The 20,824-nt window shown below is 45.7% G+C and overlaps 2 protein-coding genes across 2 annotated transcripts in view; one reads left to right on the top strand and one right to left on the bottom strand.

Annotated features, from left to right (window-relative positions):
• Positions 1–97: 97 nt before the first annotated feature.
• LOC310778632 (uridine-cytidine kinase-like 1) lies at positions 98–11,826 on the top strand. Its single transcript, XM_083639117.1, has 15 exons — positions 98–159; positions 2,367–2,554; positions 3,175–3,281; positions 3,936–4,106; positions 6,508–6,579; positions 6,767–6,956; positions 7,065–7,126; positions 7,785–7,801; positions 8,057–8,158; positions 8,689–8,782; positions 8,884–8,946; positions 9,358–9,480; positions 9,744–9,851; positions 10,739–10,895; positions 11,591–11,826. Exons 1-15 carry the CDS (start codon positions 116–118, stop codon positions 11,671–11,673), a joined length of 1,581 nt encoding a protein of 526 aa, XP_083495243.1. The 5' UTR covers positions 98–115; the 3' UTR covers positions 11,674–11,826.
• A 4,066-nt stretch (positions 11,827–15,892) lies between these two features.
• Positions 15,893–20,824, bottom strand: part of LOC310778830 (uncharacterized protein) — a gene marked incomplete at both ends in the record, with an annotated part of 6,996 nt that continues 2,064 nt past the window's right edge. Inside the window, 3 exons of the mRNA XM_083639275.1 lie at positions 15,893–16,453; positions 16,548–16,685; positions 19,652–20,172. Of these exons, the coding sequence (XP_083495401.1) occupies positions 15,893–16,453; positions 16,548–16,685; positions 19,652–20,172 (1,220 nt within the window). The remainder of the gene's footprint in view (positions 16,454–16,547; positions 16,686–19,651; positions 20,173–20,824) is intronic.

Here is a 20,824-nt window from a genome sequence, read left to right as displayed (position 1 = left end):
GACCACGGGGAAAACACGTGATAAACTACATTACCCATAATCCCGCAGCGGGGCAATCCCCATAACACCACCAGCCGGGTACGCCGGGTACCGTCTCCGAGGTCGCAGGATCCCCATGGAAACGGAGTGCAGGAAAACAATGTCGTCCCGCTCGGACAGGTACATTAATATTACAATATGAGTGTTTCTGTCTGTGTTTGAAGCCTTTAGTGTGTCGAGATGAGGTCTGCGATGCTGCTTGTTTCACTGGGCTAAAGCTACAGCTACAGCTACAGCATCCGGATCCTAAACATAAACACGCTGCCTGCTGACACCGTCGTCTGTCATCATCATAGGTGCCCTAATGAGAAACCTATCCCCATGATATTCCTATCATATTCCGGCGTCTATGGTACTCAACAATAGTGAGTTTACAGTGTGCTGCTCACCAGTCACCGCGTTTGATGCCCCCCCCAATATGTCATATAGCTAGCTCTATTATAATTCCTATAGGAGGGATCAGCGTGACGTCACTTGCCACCCAGAATTAGCTCAAGAGTTTGATGTATAATATATGCATGTAGTGTTAAAGTTGTGTGAACTGTCGCAGTTTTTTAAATGTAAACAGCGTCAGCCGGCTAGAGTCAGACACTCAAGCCTCCCAAAGCTCATGCTCCATAGGGTTCCATTGCCGTTGCCACCCAGTGACGCGGTGTGTTTACCAAAATGCTGCTCGGCTGATCCCTCGTATAGCTAGTCTATTATCATTCATATATCTTCATATAATCCTGTTGTGATATTTGTACCGCCCAACAGTCTGGTTATCCCCACTGGTATTGCTCTGTCTGCTCTGCTGTGGCTCTCTGTTTATCTGAGCATTGAACTGAGGAGGCAGGATCAGCAGATCACACGTCCGACCCCTCTCCCCTTTGCTTATAGAGCAGGTATCTCTATTAATACCAGCCAAACAGCTCTGTGCCATCAGTGTTAACAACAGTGATCCTCTTAGCCTCTCTCACCTACACGCAAAGAGGTGGACAGAGAAAGCGAGGCACGTGGAGACTGGAGAGCGAGAGAGAGAGAGAGACTGTAGTCCCCAAAGAGGTGTTTGAAGGAAAAAGAAGCTGATAAAAGTGTCACACATTTGCTGTCTGTCTCTCGGTCAGCGTTACCCTCCTGTGGTTTGTGGGAGCGTTGCTGTGACACAGGCAAGCTGGAGGGCAGCAGGTCGTCGTTTTCTGAGACAGATATGACTCTGTTGGACTGCAGAATCTCTGGCTGCTGGTCCCTCAGGGCCGGCGGCAGGTAAGTCCTTATTGGCCTCCACGACTGCAGTTTTTGTTGGTGCTAATGTATTATTCATTTCATATCCAGGCTGTCTGTTTAGATGTTCCTGAATGCCACTGCTGGCAGCAATAACAGGTTTAGTGACAGAGCTATTGAGTGCTCCTCCCGTACAGAACGTTGTGTGAACAGGCAGAGCTATAAATAGTCTTCGGGGAGTCTGAACAGGGGTTGTTGTGAGGTGAGGAGGGGAAGTGCAGGACAGGTTCTAGGTTAGTTTGCTGTGGTGTATCGGCCCAGATGTTCTTAGGTGGAGTTGGGTCTCAGAGGGTTGCCTGCGGTGTGTGTCATTATATGCAATCGAAATTGCATTTGTTGAACATGCAATCAGAATCAGAAAGACTTTAATGATCCCCGGGGGGAAATGAGTGAAAACATTCATCAGTGATTTTGCTAATTTCTGCTGCGTATAACGCAGTTCTGCATCACACAAGGAGCTAACAGACTCGCTAATTTGATTTCTAATCGCTGCTAGTGGGAAGGCAAGGCAGCAGTCCCTACATGTGTCCTCAGAAGGTGTGACGTAAAACCTAAGCTGACGTTTATGCTCCGATCCAGCTTTATAGTAAACAGTTGCTGTGAGATCCTAAGGACTGGGTATCCCGAAAAAGTGTTGTGCTGTAGAGTTTGAGTTGAGCTTTTCAAAAAGTAATTGTAGGTCTGTTTTGTTTAACAGCAAACAAGAGCGCCTGGGAGAGATGAACGCGATGACATCATCATCCTCGAAATGTCTCTCTACATCTTGATACACTGCTGCTTACTATGCAGACCTCACTCCCCTCAGCCAGGAACTTGTCAAATCCAACGCATTTCTTCCTTTGTTGTTTATTGATACACACATCTTCTTCTACACCTTTTTAATTGTGTTTTATTGATTCGGGTTGAAAGAGGGCACTTAATAGCCATTGACGGGAAGGTCTGTACAAGGACCTGGCTTCAAACCGCAGACTGATGTGTCAGGCCTCTGTGCGGTCATGCTGTAACCTGCCTGTGGTCATGCTGTAACCTGCCCTTGCTTTGCTTTCGCTGTGTTGTTGTTGCAGTGGGAGTGGGGAGGACTCGCTGGACCGGCTCTTGCCCCCCGTCGGGGCTCCGCCGCGCAGGAAGAGCGCCACCTCCAGTAAGACGGAGCCTCCGCTGCTGCGCACGGGCACGCGCACCATCTACACCGCCGGCCGGCCGCCCTGGTACGACGAGCACGGCGCGCAGTCCAAGGAGGCCTTTGTCATCGGTATGTCAGAGAGAGTCATGGATGACATTACGCCACTGCCTTTTGTCTGTTCTGTCAGACTATAATTATTATTATGCCTTCGTGTCACGTTATCTGACGTTCGTGCTGCAGAACCTGTCCTTTTACCCATGTGCTGTCTTAGTTCACACATAAACTAGGGCTGCAACTAACGATTATTTTCATAATCGATTAATCTGTCAATTGTTTTCTCGATTAATCGATTCGTTTTTTGGTCTATAAAATGTCAGAAAATGGTAGCAAATGACGATCAGTTTCCCAAAGCCCAAGATGACGCCCTCAAATGTCTTGTTTTGTCCACACAACTGAAAAGATAATATCAGTTTACTGTCATACAGGAGTAAAGAAACCAGAAAATATTCACATTTAAGAAGCTGGAATTAGAGGATTTAGACCTTAAATTGTACTCAAAACGATTGATCGATGATCAAAATAGTTGTCGATTAATTTTCTGTCGATCGACTAATCGATCTTAATCGATTAATCGTCGCAGCTCTAACGTAAACACTTTGCTTTAAGTGCACCTCTAGACAGAATTAGACTCACTCTAAAAAACACACACACAGAAGGATGCATTGACATGTGGCTTGTTCTCTGCGTAGGGCTGTGTGGGGGCAGCGCCTCAGGGAAGACCACCGTGGTCAATAAGATCATTGAGGCTCTGGACGTGCCGTGGGTCGTGCTGCTGTCCATGGATTCTTTCTACAAGGTGAGACGTGCATGCTTTGCTTTTCCCCAGTTAAAAGACACAAGACAATCAAAGAAGACAAAAAGGCATTTTCACTAGGCCTGCACGATATGAGGAAAATCTACGATGTGCGATAACATTGTTCAATATAGCGATGACGATACGACTTGTGATAAATAAACAAATATTAAAGTATGCATATTAGCTATACAGTTCTTATGTCTTTCTGCTTTAATAATGCTAACATAGACCCCAAAATAGCCTATGCCCACTGAATAAAGAAATGAAATACACACTGACTCTAGCTGAAACTACACACAGCATGTTTGGGCTTTGGCAGAGGGGCGGAGCGCACTGTTGCAAGGGAAAGGTGTACGCTGGATTTACAACACAAGACAAAATGATCAGATGCTGAGTGGGAAGGCATGACGCATGTAAATAAAACCACTTTTGTTATTCATTGCGTTTCAGGCAGTCTTTTTGATGAGTTCATTGCGCATGTTCATATTACGATGACGATGAAAATACGATTAATTGTGCAGCCCTGCACAATTCACCATGACATCTGAAAAGCATCTCTCATTTTTACACCACAGTTTCAACTATTAGCCGGTTTTGATTTTAGCCCGATCAGTTACTGCTACTTGCTACGCTGTATGGACCTGTGTGTTGCAGGTGCTGTCCCCCGAGCAGCAGGCCTTGGCAGCACGAAACGACTACAACTTCGACCACCCGGGGGCCTTTGACTTTGAGCTGCTGGTCACCACCCTGCGCAAGCTGAAGCAGGGCAAGAGTGTGAAGATCCCCGTGTACGACTTCACCACACACAGGCGGCAGAAAGACTGGGTGAGCTGCGTTTCACCACACCCAAGCTCAATATTGATTTCCTCCGTTTTAATTGGCTACATGGTTCATTCACCATGTAGTTTTAGAAAGAAAAAGAAAAGAGCCCATATACAATCGTTTCCAAATGCTTGTAACTTTCTTCCAGTCTTATACGATAGATCGGCAATATGGTCCCGCCCCCTTTTAGGGGGAGAACACAAGGACGTTGACGTTGACGTCAATGTAAAATAGCAGTACCAAAAGAAATCATAGAAAAATAACAGAATTCATCTGATTTATTAATGACACAAAGACACCATGACATGACAATATATTACAACTCGTCTGTCCATAGCATGCGCAAGATACATCGGAAATATTACTTTGACCGATCTAAAATCATGTGACTCGTCACATGTCAGGGCAGTCTAGCCTGAGCCAAGTAGCCTACAACGACGCTGGGCTCCACTGCAAGAGCATTTAATGTCGGAAGGCTAAATTAGCAACAGGCGGACACTGGAACTAGATCAGAGACGGGTCATGAGTTAAATGATTTTAGATGGGTCAAAGTAATATTTCTGATGTATCTTGTGCATTCTGTGGCCGGCCCAGTTGTAATATATTGTCATGTCATGGTGTCTTTGTGTCATTAATAAACAAAATTGATTCTGTTATTTTTCTAGAATTTTCTTCGGTACTGCTATTTTACATTAAAGTCAACGGCGAGAGGCTTGGGTTCTCCCCATGTGCCGCCTACAAAATGACGCATAGGTTGAGGCGATGTCAGACTACAGGATTTATGCCCGATTTACCCCTCCCGAGAAATGAGGAGAAATCTGGCCTGGCAGCTTGCCAAGCTTGGTCGGGCCCGATGTTCGGCACCGATTATCTTGTAGTGTGAGCTGTTTGCAGATCCAATCTTAAGCCTCCCGATCTGCTCACAGCCTCATCGGGGCCGTCCCGATCATATCAAACATGTTTGATATTTAGGCTTGAAAATCTGTGCGAATACATCATTCTGCTGCTGCCCAAGACTCCCGTCATTATCGTTAATTGACGCGGCTCATTTGATGCGCTGCACTGCAGGCATCAGATAGGCTACCAAATACCAACAGCACAGAACCATGAGTATTTGGGGGGAAATTTCACTAATTTATATCACAATGAATGACCAATGAATAAAAAAGTTGTTATACCGTAGTTTTGAGCCCCTGCCAGTCAGAGGCTGTAATCTCCTACCTGTCTATCGAGCAGTGTGGGGAAAAAAGGCATTGCTGCTGCGGGAAGCAATCCAGTCTATCCAAACTTTTGCCGATCTGATCTCATCATGACATGCATCAGGGGAATATATTTTTGTATCCGATGTGTTTGTGTTCTCACTTGTCCAGACAATCTTGCTATAGAGTCGCGTTGTTTACACGCTTGCTATATTTAAACTGCCGATTTGTTTGGGGAGCATATGCGAGACAGGCGGGCATGAAAGAGAGGAGAAGAGAGAGAGGGGTGGGGTGGGGGCGGATCGCTTTGGTCGCTGCTGGAACCCCATTTGACTCTCCAAAATCGAAACAGGTTCAGAGTATGGCCGCCGGGCGTCAAGGTGATTGATAATCTTAATAATATCCTGTAGTGCGTGGTGCGCCACATTTACAAATCTTGTAGTGTGTGCATGTTTGAGATTATAGGGAAGATAATCTGGGAAGATTCTCCTGTAGTGCGTGTCACAACCAGATTTAAAAATCGGCTAGGATTTTCAAAATCCTGTAGTCTGAGCCCACCTTTAGCTGGCTCAGCCTGGCTGGGGGCGTGGTCAGGGTGGGGTAAATCCCCCGTTCTATCCATTCAGCAAAGTTAGAATTTAGCTGCTAGCCCAGCCCAGGCAGACACGATCGGGGATTTAACCACCGCAGTAAACGCACATCTGAACAGACGTCTTGTGTTCTGCTCTAGAATCCCCAAACCTGTCGTTTAGAGCCGCAGCACCGACCTTTGGTGAGTTAGCCCATTGAGATATATGGGCGGTTTCACCCCAATCGCGCGCCAGCCGTATAACATTTTGTGGGCGTTCCCACACATGCCGACTGTCTCTATTGCCGATCTATCATATCGCAAATCGAAGCAGTAAAGATGCTTTTTTGTATTGTAACTATGGTGTAAAGTATAGGACAGCCAATGAGACAGTTGCTTTGTGTCTACATATTGTTTTTCTCTGCACAACAACAACAACAACAAACCCTTCCCCCCCCAATACTGAAAATGTATCATCAACTTATCTTACTTTTCAGATGTTCAATTGCTTTACAAAGTGACATTCTGCATCTTAAACTTGTAAGGGCTTAGCTGCTGCAAATACGTGTTCATCAAACAGCCACTTCAGTGCCTTCTGCTCTGAACACTATCTTGGCTTTCCCTCTTCTGTATGCAGAAAAATGTGTACGGTGCCAGTGTCATCATATTTGAGGGAATTATGTCTTTTGCTGACAAAGAGCTTCTTCAGGTAAGTCTGTACACGCTTTTAATTATGCTGCTCGCTTTTTCACATTTTGGAAAAACTCCTTTACTGTTACGTGCGAACGATAAGAAAGAGATTATCGTGTCCAGGTAGCTGTTTGATCAGCTGCTTTGGTTGGGTTAATATTGAACCAGCGCCGTGTCGTGTGGGTGTTTGTTCTCGCTGCCTGCAGCTCCTGGATATGAAGATCTTTGTGGACACCGACTCGGACATTCGGCTGGTCCGGCGGCTCCGCAGGGACATCACGGAGCGCGGACGGGACATCGAGGGGGTCCTCAAGCAGTACAACAAGTTTGTGAAGCCGGCCTTCGAGCAGTACATCGAGCCCACCATGAGGCTGGCTGACATTGTTGTGCCGAGAGGTGAGAGACAAATCTGGAGGCGGAAATAGTTGAGTCGTCTTGTCCACCGTGTCACAAGGAAAAGACCTGAAACACTCGTGTCACTCCATGCCTCTCTCTCTCTCTAAGGTGGTGGCAATATGGTGGCCATCGATCTGATCGTCCAGCATGTTCACAGCCAGCTGGAGGAGGTGAGTGACAGCGGCGGCGAATGGATGGTTCATTGGAAGATGGCGCCACCATGTGGCACAAAGTGACAACACACAGCCAGAGAGCCAGGCAGACCCACAGATTTTGGCATACTATCTTGTCCCGAGCATACGTTTATGGGGGGGGGGGGGGGGGGCGTATTTACATGATTGGATTAGGGCTGCAACTAACGATTATTTTCATAATCGATTAATCAGTTAATTAGTTGTTTGGTCTATAAAATGTCAGAAAATGGTAGCAAATGAGTGTTTCCCAAAGCCCAAGATGACGGCCTCAAATGTCTTGCTTTGTCCTCAACTCAATATCAGTTTACTGTAGGAGTAAAGAAACCAGAACATTTAAGAAGCTGGAATCATCAGATCAATCAGAGAATTTCAACCTTTTCTCTTAAAATTCTACTCAAAACGATTAATCGATTATCAAAATAGTTGTCGATTAATTTTCTGTCGATCGATTAATCATTGCAGCTCTAGATTGGATTCAGTCAGATTCAAATAAGTCTGAGCTTCTCAATCTTTTCACTTCTCTCTCTCTCACACGTAAATAGCCGGAGAATGTTAAAATATTTGTTCTTCTCACTATCTGCATTTTCCTCCCTCATTTTGATGTCTTTCTCTCTCACGCTCTCTCCCTATGCAGCGTGAGCTCAGTGTCAGGTACGCTGATATCTTCTTCACCTTTCCTTTCTCCCCTTTTCTCCCCGCCGAGCCCAACGTCGCGCCGCTTGTTGTTGTGATCGGAGCTTCTTGTATCAGCATCACATGTTGCACTCTGGTCTGTCTTGCTCCTAAAAAAAAAGGGCAGAACTAGGGAGTCAACTGCTTCCTTTTCTTCTACAATGCAGCAGAATAAAGCAGTAGAACTAGGACAACTTTAGCTGAATCAAACCTTTTTGATCCCCCCGGTCCCAGGGCGGTGCTGGCCTCGGCCCAGCAGACACAGCCGCTGCTGCCCCAGACTCTCTGTGTGCTGGAGAGTACGCCGCAGGTCAGAGGCCTGCACACCATCATAAGGTAGATACCACTGGAAGGTAGATACTAGGGATGTTCATCAATGATCAAAAATTGATAATTGATCGTTAAGGATTGGAATCGATCCTGTGGCATTTGGATCGATTTTGTTATTATTATTTTATTTTTTTTATTTATTTTTTTTGGACTAGGTTTGGGTGGAATTCGTTCCTCCTCGCCCCACTCCATTGCACAGCCGACTAACGTGAGGTGGAGCTTCATATAGTCTCTAGTTTTCTGGCTGGGCACGGGCCTTTGTGCCAACAAAACTGTTTTAAACATGGGGAATTCACACCAGCATGCGCCGGGGACAGCAGTGTTGGAGAGGAGACACATTGAAATAAAGAGTTCATTGAGGAGAACACGTTGTCTTTCGTATTTTCTGCCATAGGCATTCATTTTGTAAAAAAAAAAAAAATATTGAAAACATCCCTAGTAGATACCACTGGCCCCGAGCTCACAGACAGCTTTTGTGTCCTATTTACAGAGCGAGCAGTATCAGTCTCTCTCCCCCCTTTTTTTCTCCAACGCAGGGACAAGGAAACCACTCGAGATGAGTTCATCTTCTACTCCAAGAGATTAATGCGCCTTCTCATAGAGCACGCCCTCACCTTCCTGCCGTCTCAAGTAGGTCGACTTTGCTCTAAAACGCCTCAGTGAACATCGAGGTGTGTTTTGTTGTTGTCATGATGTTATACTGTGAGTAACTCTGGTGTGTGCTGCGGCAGGCGCGCACGGTCCAGACTCCTCAAGGACAGGAGTACCAGGGCCGCAGTTACAGCGGGAAAGGGGTGAGTGGTATTTTCTGCTTTACGAGGTCTCGAGGCACTTCGCCCGAACAACAACAACAACGATGATTTGTTTTGTACGTGATCTCGCACGTATCTGAAAATTGTAAAGAGTTTTGCAGACATTCATTTAGTTTTTGACAGTTATTTAGAGTTGACTCGAGTTAAGTTGATGTCAGTGATGTCATCAGAAGGCACTGAATCGTTTGTGTTGTGTTACATGACATCACTGGCATCAACATACTGTAATTCAAATCAACTCTCAATAACTGTCGGTCTAAATTCATGTCTGCGAAACGGTTTACAGTCTTTTGGATATTGTGTGAGACTATGTGCGAAATAAATCATGGTTGTTTTTCGGTGAAGTGCCCCCTTTTAGGCTGCTGACGTTTTATTACGCGTCTCTCTCCACAGATCACCGGTGTGTCGGTCCTGCGGGCGGGGGAGACCATGGAGCCGGCGCTGAGAGCGGTCTGCAAGGATGTTCGCATTGGCAAGATCCTGATCCAGACCAACCTCGACTCAGGGGAACCGGAGGTAGATAGATGTATAATGAGAGAGGAGTCGGGATGCGCCTTTAGTAACAACTGGCTTTGTCACGATAGTCTGAATAGGTTTTTATATTTGTGATACAATGGAGTTAATGTGGTGTCGTGTCTCGAGAGTCACATGCAAAACGATCATAATTTTTTCAATTTTTCTGATTCTTCCACATGGTGCATGTCTCCTTGGTAACTAGATTTGCCCCTTCCTGCTTCTGTAACCATGGTAACCTGTCTCCTCCTCTCTGGCCTCTCCAGCTGCATTACCTGCGTCTGCCCAAAGACATCGGTGAAGATCACGTCATCCTAATGGACAGCACAGTCTCTACCGGCGCTGCTGCCATGATGGCAGTACGGGTCTTACTGGTGGGTGGAGATAAGCATCCTTGTGCGTCAGTAAGACAGTTGCTGGGTTTCCATCCAAATGTATCGCAACTTTTAATCAAATTTTCAGAAAGTCGGCAAAATAAAATGCGGAACAGTGCGCGTTTCCATCCACTGCTATTTTGCAAATTATAGAGCTGTCAATCACCTCGTGTTTGAGGCTGTCTGAGCTGCTGATCAGCTGCTAGACCCGATATACAGCTCTGTTAAACACATCTAACGTTATTAATTTAAGGTTTCTTGATGATCTACAAGTAGACAAAGGTACAGTACATAACGCTATTTCTGGATTACCAGGTGCGACTCGGCAAGCATAACGTTATAATCCACGGAGCAGATAGTAAGTGAATACAATTTCATTCAATTCTAGAAGTGAATCGCCTTAAAGTTAATATCCCAGTCTTCTTCTGTTTACCACGGCGGGTATTGCAGTGATCAAGGCAAACTGTGTTGTTTTTGAATGGAGAGACAACGGAATATCGCTTAAACTGTTTCCACCGCACGAGGTCTTTGTGAATTAGGCAGCGTTTCCACTCAGTTTCTTTATGCGCAAATTGAAATTTTGCATCAAAACAGGTGGATGGAAACCCGACTATTGGCAGGGACACCACACCGCCCCTCTCGGTCACTCATCTGTTTCTGTTTTTGTGAATCAACTCAGTGCTCATTGACTGGAAGTCTCCCCCCCCCCTGTTCCCCCCCCCCCCCTGGTGAGGTGAGGTTAGCATCGTCACCGTGAAGAAATTCTGAAGGGAGTGTCAAATAATTTCATCCCTCTCTTTCTATTCACTAATTGTGCTTCTGATCAGGATAGAGCAGACAAGACACTGATGGTTTTTGGCGGTGACTTTGCGTCTTTGCCTGCGCAGGATCACGAGGTGCAGGAGGAGAAGATCGTGCTGGTGTCGCTGTTGATGGCGGAGCTCGGGGTGCATTCTGTGGCCTACGCCTTCCCCCGGGTCAAAATCATCACCACGGCCGTGGACAAGAGTCTGGACGATTTCCTACATGTGACTCCCGGTATTGGTAAGTCTTCAACATGCACCTACTGGCTCTTTGTGTAACGACGACACTGTAAAATCAGAACGCTTGTGTCCAAAGTACTCTCTGCTTTGGACCAAAGTGTAACTTATTCGCCCCTCAACTTATAAGAGCTCGTCCAAGTTGAATCACTGCTGATGGATGTGGGTTCTTTGGCTCATGGCTGTAGCATCCCTGTGCAATTTATAATGCATTCTTAATACCACCCTTTCTTTTGTGCGCATGGTTTTGGATGCATGGTTTGTGATTGCTAAACTAAAGCAGAATATGTATGAACGTAGGTCATAATGGTTAAATGTATTACCTTTCACTGAATGTTTTCATCCCAAAAGACAAATTTTATATATATATATTTTATATTACCTCTCATTTCCAAATACTCGGGTGAAAAACAGAAAGTAAAACCGGTGCATTTTAGTGTGTGATCACATAGTTTTTTTTGTGAATTATATTCTTCAGCCCTGTGACCCAGTTATACAGTGTAGCTGTAACTGAGTATAGATACAGTGAGTCTGTGTGGGAACAATACCCACAATACATCACTTCCATGGGGCCGTGGGGGAAAACGGAAAGGAGGTGTCGTCGTGACAGTCGGGGGCTTTCCCCCCACGCTGTGACGCGTTGATGACGAGACGGTGCCCTGAATCTATACTGTTGTCGTGTGTTTTCTACGCTTCCAGGGGACTTTGGAGACCGGTACTTCGGCACAGACGGATCTGACAATTGGAGCGATGAGGAGGGGCAGGACCAGCCATCATGCTGACACACACACACACACACAGACCAGTGAGGCTGCGTGGAAAACCTACTTGAAAATCACTGTTATTGTGCAATGTGCATTCTCCTCTTCAGGCGTAAATCACAAAAAATGTTATATTAATTTGTATGTTCTGTATTTAAATCTTTCTACTCTGAAGCTACAGGTGACAGTCTCCATTGAGCCATACGCATGAGAGATGTTTTGTTCAATTGATACAATGAAGTGATCCTCGGACTGCTCATCCGGATGCTTTTATATTCAGAGGTTCAGGGAAATGAAACGGTGCCATTACCTTTTGCGTTACAATAAGGCAATAACAGTATCATCAATTATATTATGCAGGGTATGTATTGAGATAAATGCACTCATACTTTAATCTAATAACAGATTATTCTATGTGTGTTGTGTGTATACTTGTCATCTCAGTCTCAGGTAGAGTAGTTGTCAGAGATTTTTATATTAAACATATATCATAAAGGGAATATGTTGTCGTTCTCAAGATAATCTGAATCTAATACAGTAGAGTTACACATAGAGTGTAAAATATTCGCAGTTGTATTATACAAATTGCAGATTTCACTTTCCATAACTCCTCACTGCCTCTCAACTGGCTACTTGGACCGGAAAATGACACGTATTGATTATGGATTCTGGAGTGATCGTATCAGTATGAGGTCATGGGTGTTCACACACACACACTTGGGGAATATTTTTTACACACTTCTGCTCTGCTTAATCCCAGGGTTCTAGATGCAGGCAGACTGGCTTCCCTTGTGTTGCCCGTTAAGGCCTAAAGGGGTCAGTGTAGCTCACATTTAGCTTCTCTCAGTGTGATTTACAGTATTTGCTAAATCAGTCTCTCCTTACAGTAGAGAAAACCCCTGGAAGGAATGGGTAAGCACCCATGGTAAGCACTCGCACGAGTCACTTCCGTCACAAAGAGGAATGTATTTGAAAAATCACATGTTCATGGTCAAGTGGCAGTTTCACAATAACTGAAATAGCTCTTATCGTTCATGATGCAGCTGCCTGATATGAATAGTTATGAACGCATCAGTTAATGATAACAAATCATGTGTTTTTGGGTGAACACTCGAGGAATAATATTGTGACCTCAGGGTTCCCAGTTTGATGTCCCGATTATGTCCATGCTGTTTACTCCAAACACTTGAAACAAGCCTGCAGCCTCTTATCTTACCCATCATCCCTGTTAGGAGGTGTTGGTTGGTAATAATATTAAACTAATCTTTTTTTATTTTATTTTTCCTCTTTTCTAATTTGACATTTTTTTTTACATTCAATGAATTCACTCATTCATGTTCTACTCTATGCAGGACGAGTAACGCGTCACATGCGCCGCGAGCGTAGCATCGTGTTCACACCTAATATTACACCACCTATAATGACACTGGGCACCTGCAGGCCGACAGCTGTGTTTTTGGGGTGATCTCTCTTTGGATGCGATGGCAGCCCCCCTCACAGAGTGGGTGACGGTGTGATCATCGTGGATGCCATGCGATGCATGCTGTATCCTCCAAGACAGCAAAAGACTCGCTTGCCCATGTGACTACTGCCTCAAGGTTAACCTGTTACTATGGAGACAAGTCCACCAATGAGAAATCAGCAGACGGTTGCGATGTTGACTGCAAGCTTTTTGTTTTAAAGGGGTGACCTATTTTCTCCCCCCACAGCTACTCAGAGGCAGACCCCACTACTCTCACACATGTTATGCACATGTACACACAGACATTCACAGATAAAAAACAATACAATAAATGGATAGGCTACTCACACACACACACACACACACCATGTGAAATGAGGTTGTGAGGTACAAAAGAACTGAGGGGATATAAAAAACACGCCTTAATATTGTATATTATATATATACATATATATTTATGTAGATAATGATTTATTTTTACAAGAACAAATATACATTTAACAATATATATTTCCTTAATGTATTTGTAAGAGTAGGAATAAGTAGGTCTATAATATTTTGAGGCTTTTTGAACAATGTAATTTGCGGTTTGTGATTCATATATTTTGTCTTTCTTTGATAGCATTCATGACCTTTCTATTTAATTGAAGACATGAGTATACAGGCAGCTTTTGGGATCAGAAGAAAAGGTTTAAATGAAAGGACGTCTGGTCGCTGTCTGATCCTTTTGTGCTAGATGATGGCACAGCTTAACGCTACAGAAATTGCTCTTGGTTGCTGTTGAGCGTCAAGGCGAAGGCAGTCATCAGGATTACACAGCAGATTTCAGGCTAAACTGCTTTTGTTTCAATTTGGGGCTTTAATAACTTGAGACTATGAGATAAAACACTTTTTTTTTTTTTTTAAAGTGCCACTTTATTACAAAAGTATAAACTTGACTGACATTTTCATGAATAGTAATCTTGATATAAAACATTACAATCTGTTGCACTTAGCACTTAATTACACGCTTGGAGTACAGGACCCTGTAGTCTGAATAGCAAACACACAACATTATAGCTGCCACATTTAACTTAGCTGGGCTTTTCCAAGAACACACCGTAGCGTCATGGCTTCAAAAAAGAACAAACAGAACACTGAAATTTACATCGTAGCTGTTTTGCAGTTGTGTCACTAGATAAGTCATTCCAAAACACAATTAAACATAATAGTAAAAGATAGATTTCTTTGACACCGATGATATATTTATTATTCTTTCTCTTTTGTAATGTACATACACATTGCATCAACATACAGTATAATCACATTGTTTGCTGGGCATATTTTGGTCAAATGAAATCATCTTTATTGTCCAAGATTCGATGTAATTGTGTGTGTTATCCTTATAGGCGATGCTCTCCTTAGCAATTTTACTTCGCTTCACATTTTTGTCATTTTCGGCAACGTTGCTATATTTTAACACTGATAACAGAGAGAGAGAGAGGAGAGAGTGTTCATCGATGGCGTGACCATGAGACGTAAAGGTTTGCTACTACACATCGGTTCTACGAGCTTCTCGAGCTGCACTAGGGGGTGGAACCAAAGCAGATATGAGCAGAGACTATGGTGATGAACGCTCCACAGATATGAGTGAGGACTGAGCAGAGAGGGGGGAAGTTGAGTGGGACTGTCTCCATCTATACGACTCAAGCAGTTGTCTTTAGTCTTGTTTCGGCTGTACTGCACCTCTGTGTCGGAGAGGTGCGGGAGGAGAGAAACACTCCTCACTAGGCACGGTCCCAAATGAGCCAAAGACATCCTTCATCTTAAGTCGACATTGTGCTCTAGAGAGAAATAAAAGCAACGCACTAAAAAAGTAACTAAACAACCAACAACGATAGAAAACTAAAATAAACCATTCATATAGGTACCACATGACAGTGCTTGATTTTTTTGTTTGTTTTAGATTTTTTTCTTTTTCTTTTTAGCATGCAACTCGTAGCAGGCAAAGTGCAGAAACAGGATCGACAAAGTAAAACACTTCATTTACAGACAGCAGTGGAGACAGTTGTCAGTCCATGTCATAATGAAACAAAACACGAAAGAGGGAAATATCGGGGTCTATTTTAAAACGCGAAAATGGTCAAAATGAATCGAAGCTTTTTAGGAGGAATGAAAAATGTGTGCAATTTTTTGTTATAATACTCTCATAATTGATACTCTTGGTCCCTGAGCTTTCAAGTATTTTTGATTGATAATTCATCCCTTTATATTCCCTCTTGAATCACATCTTGACCAACTACAGGGAAGGCCTGTCAGTCCATGACAGACTAAGTGCTACCAAAGGGTCTCACACAAATGCCCCGTTCCCCAGATAGGGCGTCCCGCTAGGACCAGATAAAACTATACTATTTTTTTACCCGCTATAATTGAGGAAGAATTTAGGCTTTTCACTTAAATTGTGCTTTGCACATGTATCAGCAAAATAGAAGTGCTACTGTTACCTACAGATTTCTCTGCAATGGTCTTGTGCTCATTTATCATTCACTACCTTTGGATTCCTTAGAAGGTATATAGAGATTGGACTTTGCATTGAGCCCAGGTCATAACCGATCGACATTAATGCCCCTGAAGGCCTCGTCGGCGGCCTCTGAAAGGCATGACGTCATGACTTGAATGTAAACAGTATGTGTGAGTGAGCATGGGGGAGGGGCTTAGCCGTCACTCCTTGGTTGACCGTTAGCTTTAGCTCCTTGTGTTGTAGGGGTCACAGGGGGTCACAGTGCGGCCCTTACGGCCTTACAGCCCTGTCACGTACATCTCCATGCCGTCGTTGAACGTGAAAATGGTGGTGGTGCTGGAGGTGGTGGAGCCCTGCTTCAGGTCGCCGATGCTCTCGTACAGGTTGTCCCCGGGCAGCAGCAGGGCTTTGGCGGGCAGGTGCTGCAGCTTGGGGGTCTGCTGCGTCTGCGGCGGCGGCGGAGGAGGAGGGGGCTGCTGCTGCTGCAAGGGCTGCTGGGGCTTCTTCCTCCTGGGCCGCAGGGTGGCGCAGGTGTTGGGGGGCCTCTCTCGCTTCCAGGCGCCCCCGCCTTCCATAGCCTCGTAGGCCAGGTGGTCGCACTCCTCGGTCCCGATGGACTCGTAGCAGTGGTCCAGGTCGAGGGGCCCTCCTCCTCCGCCGACCGCTTTGCCCTCCTGAGGGGCCCAGGTCTGGGGTTTGACCACTACGCTAAACCCGCCGTCCCGATCTCGGTCCCGGTCGCGCCCCAAGGTCCGGAAGCCGGGGTTGGCCGGGGGAGACCCCGGCACCGCTCTCTTCTTCTTCCCTGGTTTACACACCTTGGAGTACATCTCGGCCACCTGCGATCAAACGGAACCATTACTGAGCATGACGACAGTAAAGACACAGATTTAGACTTGCATGTAGAGAGTACCAGCAGCATCCTTTGCTCACCGCAGCAGCAGAAGGTTGTATGTTCTCTACTGTGTGAGGGGTCAGAGGGCCCAGGGCTTTGTTTTGGAGCATGATGACGTCTTCTTCTTCGGGAGGCTTCCAGATGTACTGCTCCCCGTTGCCCATAAACACCGCTTCCTGTCGGACAAATCGACAAATCACCTTCGAGGAGGAGGAGGCTGGTCATTATTATTCTACGCGTTAACTCGCATACATTTACTGCATGCGTGGCGGCACATCGGAGCCAACAGACGGGGCAAAACATATCATACACAAACTAGACAGTAGTTAAATGTAACCATTGTTGCAATGTTTTACCATTGTATTTTATGTGTCTTGTAAACCCATGAGGGTTGGGCACGTGGAGTGCTGCATGACACTCAAATAAATAAAATCAATTAGTGGGTTGTGCATAAATGAAAACTGCAGTTTCAAAAATACACCTTATGAGGTGTAAAAATACACCTTATGAGGTAACACAAATGAACCAATTTCAAAAAGAAAAATTATTGTACTACAAAAATCTTGGATTAGAACTGCAGTGGATGGATGTTATACAATATTGCGTCGATGTTTCCCTGGAAGGTGGAGCTTGTAAAATGAAGGAACCATGTGTGCTGCTGCTATATGCTGGCTGGGGTCTATTTCACTGAGTTGCGTCATCCACACGAGAACGATGTGGGGGTGAACGGCACTGCGAGCAGCCTGCATGTACACGTGTAAAGCATGTGAACTGTGGCACATGGCACCCGGCTCAGGTCAGAGGCACACTGCTGTGACCTCGCCGACCTCACACAGGGCAGCAAATGGGAGTCCCACTGTCACCTAGCGGGCAGCGCAAAGCCGTGCACCCACCGCTAATGCAGGCTGTCGCCCCTACACTCCTGCTGCTGGGACCAGATGGAGCTGGTGACACCAGTGAGAGCAGTACACACACACACTGTCACCACCAACTCCTTTCAACAAACAAACACCATTCAGTGCCCTGATTTCAAAGAAATGCCCAGAAGAAGTGCGAACATGACAAAAAAATCTGCGGTGTCGTTGGTGCCATCGTGCATGCTGTGGCTCAGTGCACACACTGAAGAAAAACGCCAACATCTGCACTGATAGAACAACATCAACACAGGAAATGTGACACAAATGCTCCTCGAAGTCTCCCCAGATCCTACGACCCTGTACAGTACCTTCACCACAATGTGCATGTTTTAATGTCCTATAATATTTCAGGAGGATCACCGCACTCACGACTGGAAGACGCCAAGGTGCCAGAAGGGCCAAAGAGCATATCAAAATCAGAAGAAAGGTTCAGCACACTTGGCACAAAGTTCTTTGCCCCGATGAAGGTCTTATAGACCGAAAGCTTGGTACATTAGTAAAGATTTTTGCATGGATCCAAGTGTGGAGAACCTTTCTTTTGATTTTGATCATGTCATATAATGCCTTACTGAAGCTGATCGAGATCATCCTATAGAACAGCAGTCCCCAACCTTTTCCAACTCGGGGGCCAACTTGAAAATCTCACAACTTTCCGCGGCCGACCTCCGACCCCATAGAAAACACGGAGGCCAAATCTCAGGGCGCTTTTTATTTTCCCACAGTGACTAACACAGCATCTGAAACATGTTCCATTGTCAGTGTTACAGTTTTCAAGGAGCTGTCCATCAGCAAGGTATTTTTTTAATAATTTGTTTAATGTAATGTACTGTAATTTTTACAGTGTAACGATGTGTGGCTCACTTGCAATACGCTGTGATGCACAGGTTGGGAATCACTGCTATAGAATGAGAGGATTGCAATGCATCTGCCAGTCGCCCACAGGCTCTGCACGAAGAGCGGAGAGCCTAAGCCCAGAGCAGTGGTCCCAGGGGTGCAGCAGACACTTCAGGGTAGCAGCTTCATTCAAACTGACCTCTGTCTCCGGTCCCCAGAATGGCTGGAACATCAAGTACGCCTTCACCGCTGATAGGCCAAACTCTCCAGTCGCATTCAGGCACCCATGTACCTTCAAAGAAGATGCCAACACCTCCAGGGCTTGACACTGACTGGCGATGCACTGGAAAACTATTTATCGTGAACTTTTTGTCAGATCTATCTGATTTCGCCGACTGCTCCACTCAGACTTGGTCCCTCTGGAGAGCCAACAGCAAAGATCCTGCTTCGCTGGACATTCCAGGTAGTGATTATTGATCTCCTCACTTACCTCAAACCCACAAAACTAAATGCTCTTCACCACTGAGTCTTTGTCCTGGATGGCAGCAAATACATGTTCAGAAACATATATGAGGAAGGCTCACCTCTTCTCCATGAATGACCTGTCCTACTGGTTACATAACTTACACAAAGCATAAAGAAACTCTACATTTATTTCTCCCAATCTTCTTCACTGAGATTTATTGGCATCAAATCCTCGTATTGCATGTCTTTGTATGTGGCTTGAGGTTTCACAAGTGTTGAAGCTCTAATATACATAATTCGAATAATAAATTAACTTGATCATAGATTTGGCAATATACCTTAATTACCAGATTAACTGGGCCATCAAGAAGAGTTAAGATATCTCAGTCAGTGAGATCATCGTTTATCTTTCTTGATCATTCTTTATTCTTGATTTATCTTTCTTACTTTTCCTTTGTTACCGAGATAGAGCCCTGTATTCTGACCTGAGCACAAGGGGGGGCGAGTTTCACATCGCTAAGGCCCGTTTTTAATAGCTTATGACATAATATCATAGGCATACCAATCAAATAAACGACTAATTTAAGACTACTTATTTTATTTAAGGGGCGGGCCTCAAGCCCAGAATTCTGACAGGCCGTCAGGCTCATCTCGGGTTCGGGCCTGAACATGTAGGCCCCGGGCTAGCCTAGGGCCTAGAGTTGAGGCCCGTGCAGCCACAGGGCTCTATAGCGAGATGCACACTCCCTAGTAGTTTATGAGCAGATTGTGGGCACACATGCAAACAAGAGCATCATATAGTTAAGGAACCAAGATTTTGCTGAAACATGGCAAAATTGCTTTCTAAGCGGTTTTAAACCACTTACTCGAAAACACCAGATCAAAACTGGATTCCTATTGCATCAGCACATTTTCCTTCTACCAACCTTTGGGAAGGAGGGGAGGTTGAAGGACTCCACGTTTCTGCGGGGCAACTTTGTGCTGTGGGGGTGCGGCGGGGGAGGGGCGGGGTGCGAGGGCGGGGCGTGGCGCGGAGGCGGGGCCGGCGCCTCCCCCATGTCCGTGCCGCTGTCCCTCTTCTGCGGGGCCTTGTCGGCCTTCCTCAGCTTCCGGACGCAGGCGTACTCGGCCGCCTCCTGGGGATGCGGGGGAGACATGACCTGGGCCTCGGGCTCGGGAAGCCCCCCGTCCACGCCGTCGCCGTCGGGGTCCGGGGGGGCCGGCGTGTTGGCGGGCACGGCCGGGGGCGCCGGCGTGTCCGTCTGCCCCGCCCGGCCCACCATGGCGTAGAGGGCGTCGTCGGTGCGGTGGGCGGTGGAGGAGCGCCGGCCCACCTCCGAGTACGTGTGCTCCCCATCCTCTCCAGAGGGAATCTGGGGAAGCTGCCTGCCTTGAGAGTGAAGGTCAGAGTTAGACCGGCAGCTGGACTTCTTCTTAAGATGCCTCTCTTAGATGCCCCTCAGGCACATAGAGTACAGCCTGATACTGCTGTCTATACCAGTGGTTCTCAAATCGGGTCCGGGGACCCCCAGGGGTCCTTGAGGGGGTTCCAGGGGGTCCCCAGCCAAAAGGGGGGTACTTTATTTTCTCTATAATTCCATTCATAAGTAACACAATGACTATTTCGATCATGGGTCTTATACACTTTCTGTAATAAAACATCTAAAAGCATCAATCTTATTATCATATGCGGGACCGTGGGACAAAATCCTATCAAATGGGGGTCCGTGGTCTAATTGTTGTCAGTTTAGGGGTCCTTCAAGTGAAAAGATTTGAGAACAACTGGTCTATACAGCCAACTTAGGTGAAATCCACCATGAAACAGAATTCACATAAATTATTCTTATGATACTGGACAGCTCAATGAACAGTTTTGCACATGAAGAAATCTCTCCCACGAAAGCAGAGAACCAAGGAGCGAATCTGGGACGTCAATCTGGAAGCTGACAATGAATGAATTTGGTACTGACAGTGTGGGAATATGCATCCAAAATTAGCTTTATTTTCTCCATTGCAATGGAAGCATGACAAGTATAAAGCAGGACATATGCTTATGATTTCATTCAAATCCCCCAGGGTGCCGTCTGTTGTCACACATT

This window comes from Poromitra crassiceps (assembly GCF_964638095.1).
Source record: "Poromitra crassiceps genome assembly, chromosome: 6".
Taxonomy (NCBI): domain Eukaryota; kingdom Metazoa; phylum Chordata; class Actinopteri; order Beryciformes; family Melamphaidae; genus Poromitra; species Poromitra crassiceps.
This window is presented reverse-complemented; position numbering and strand designations above follow the sequence as displayed.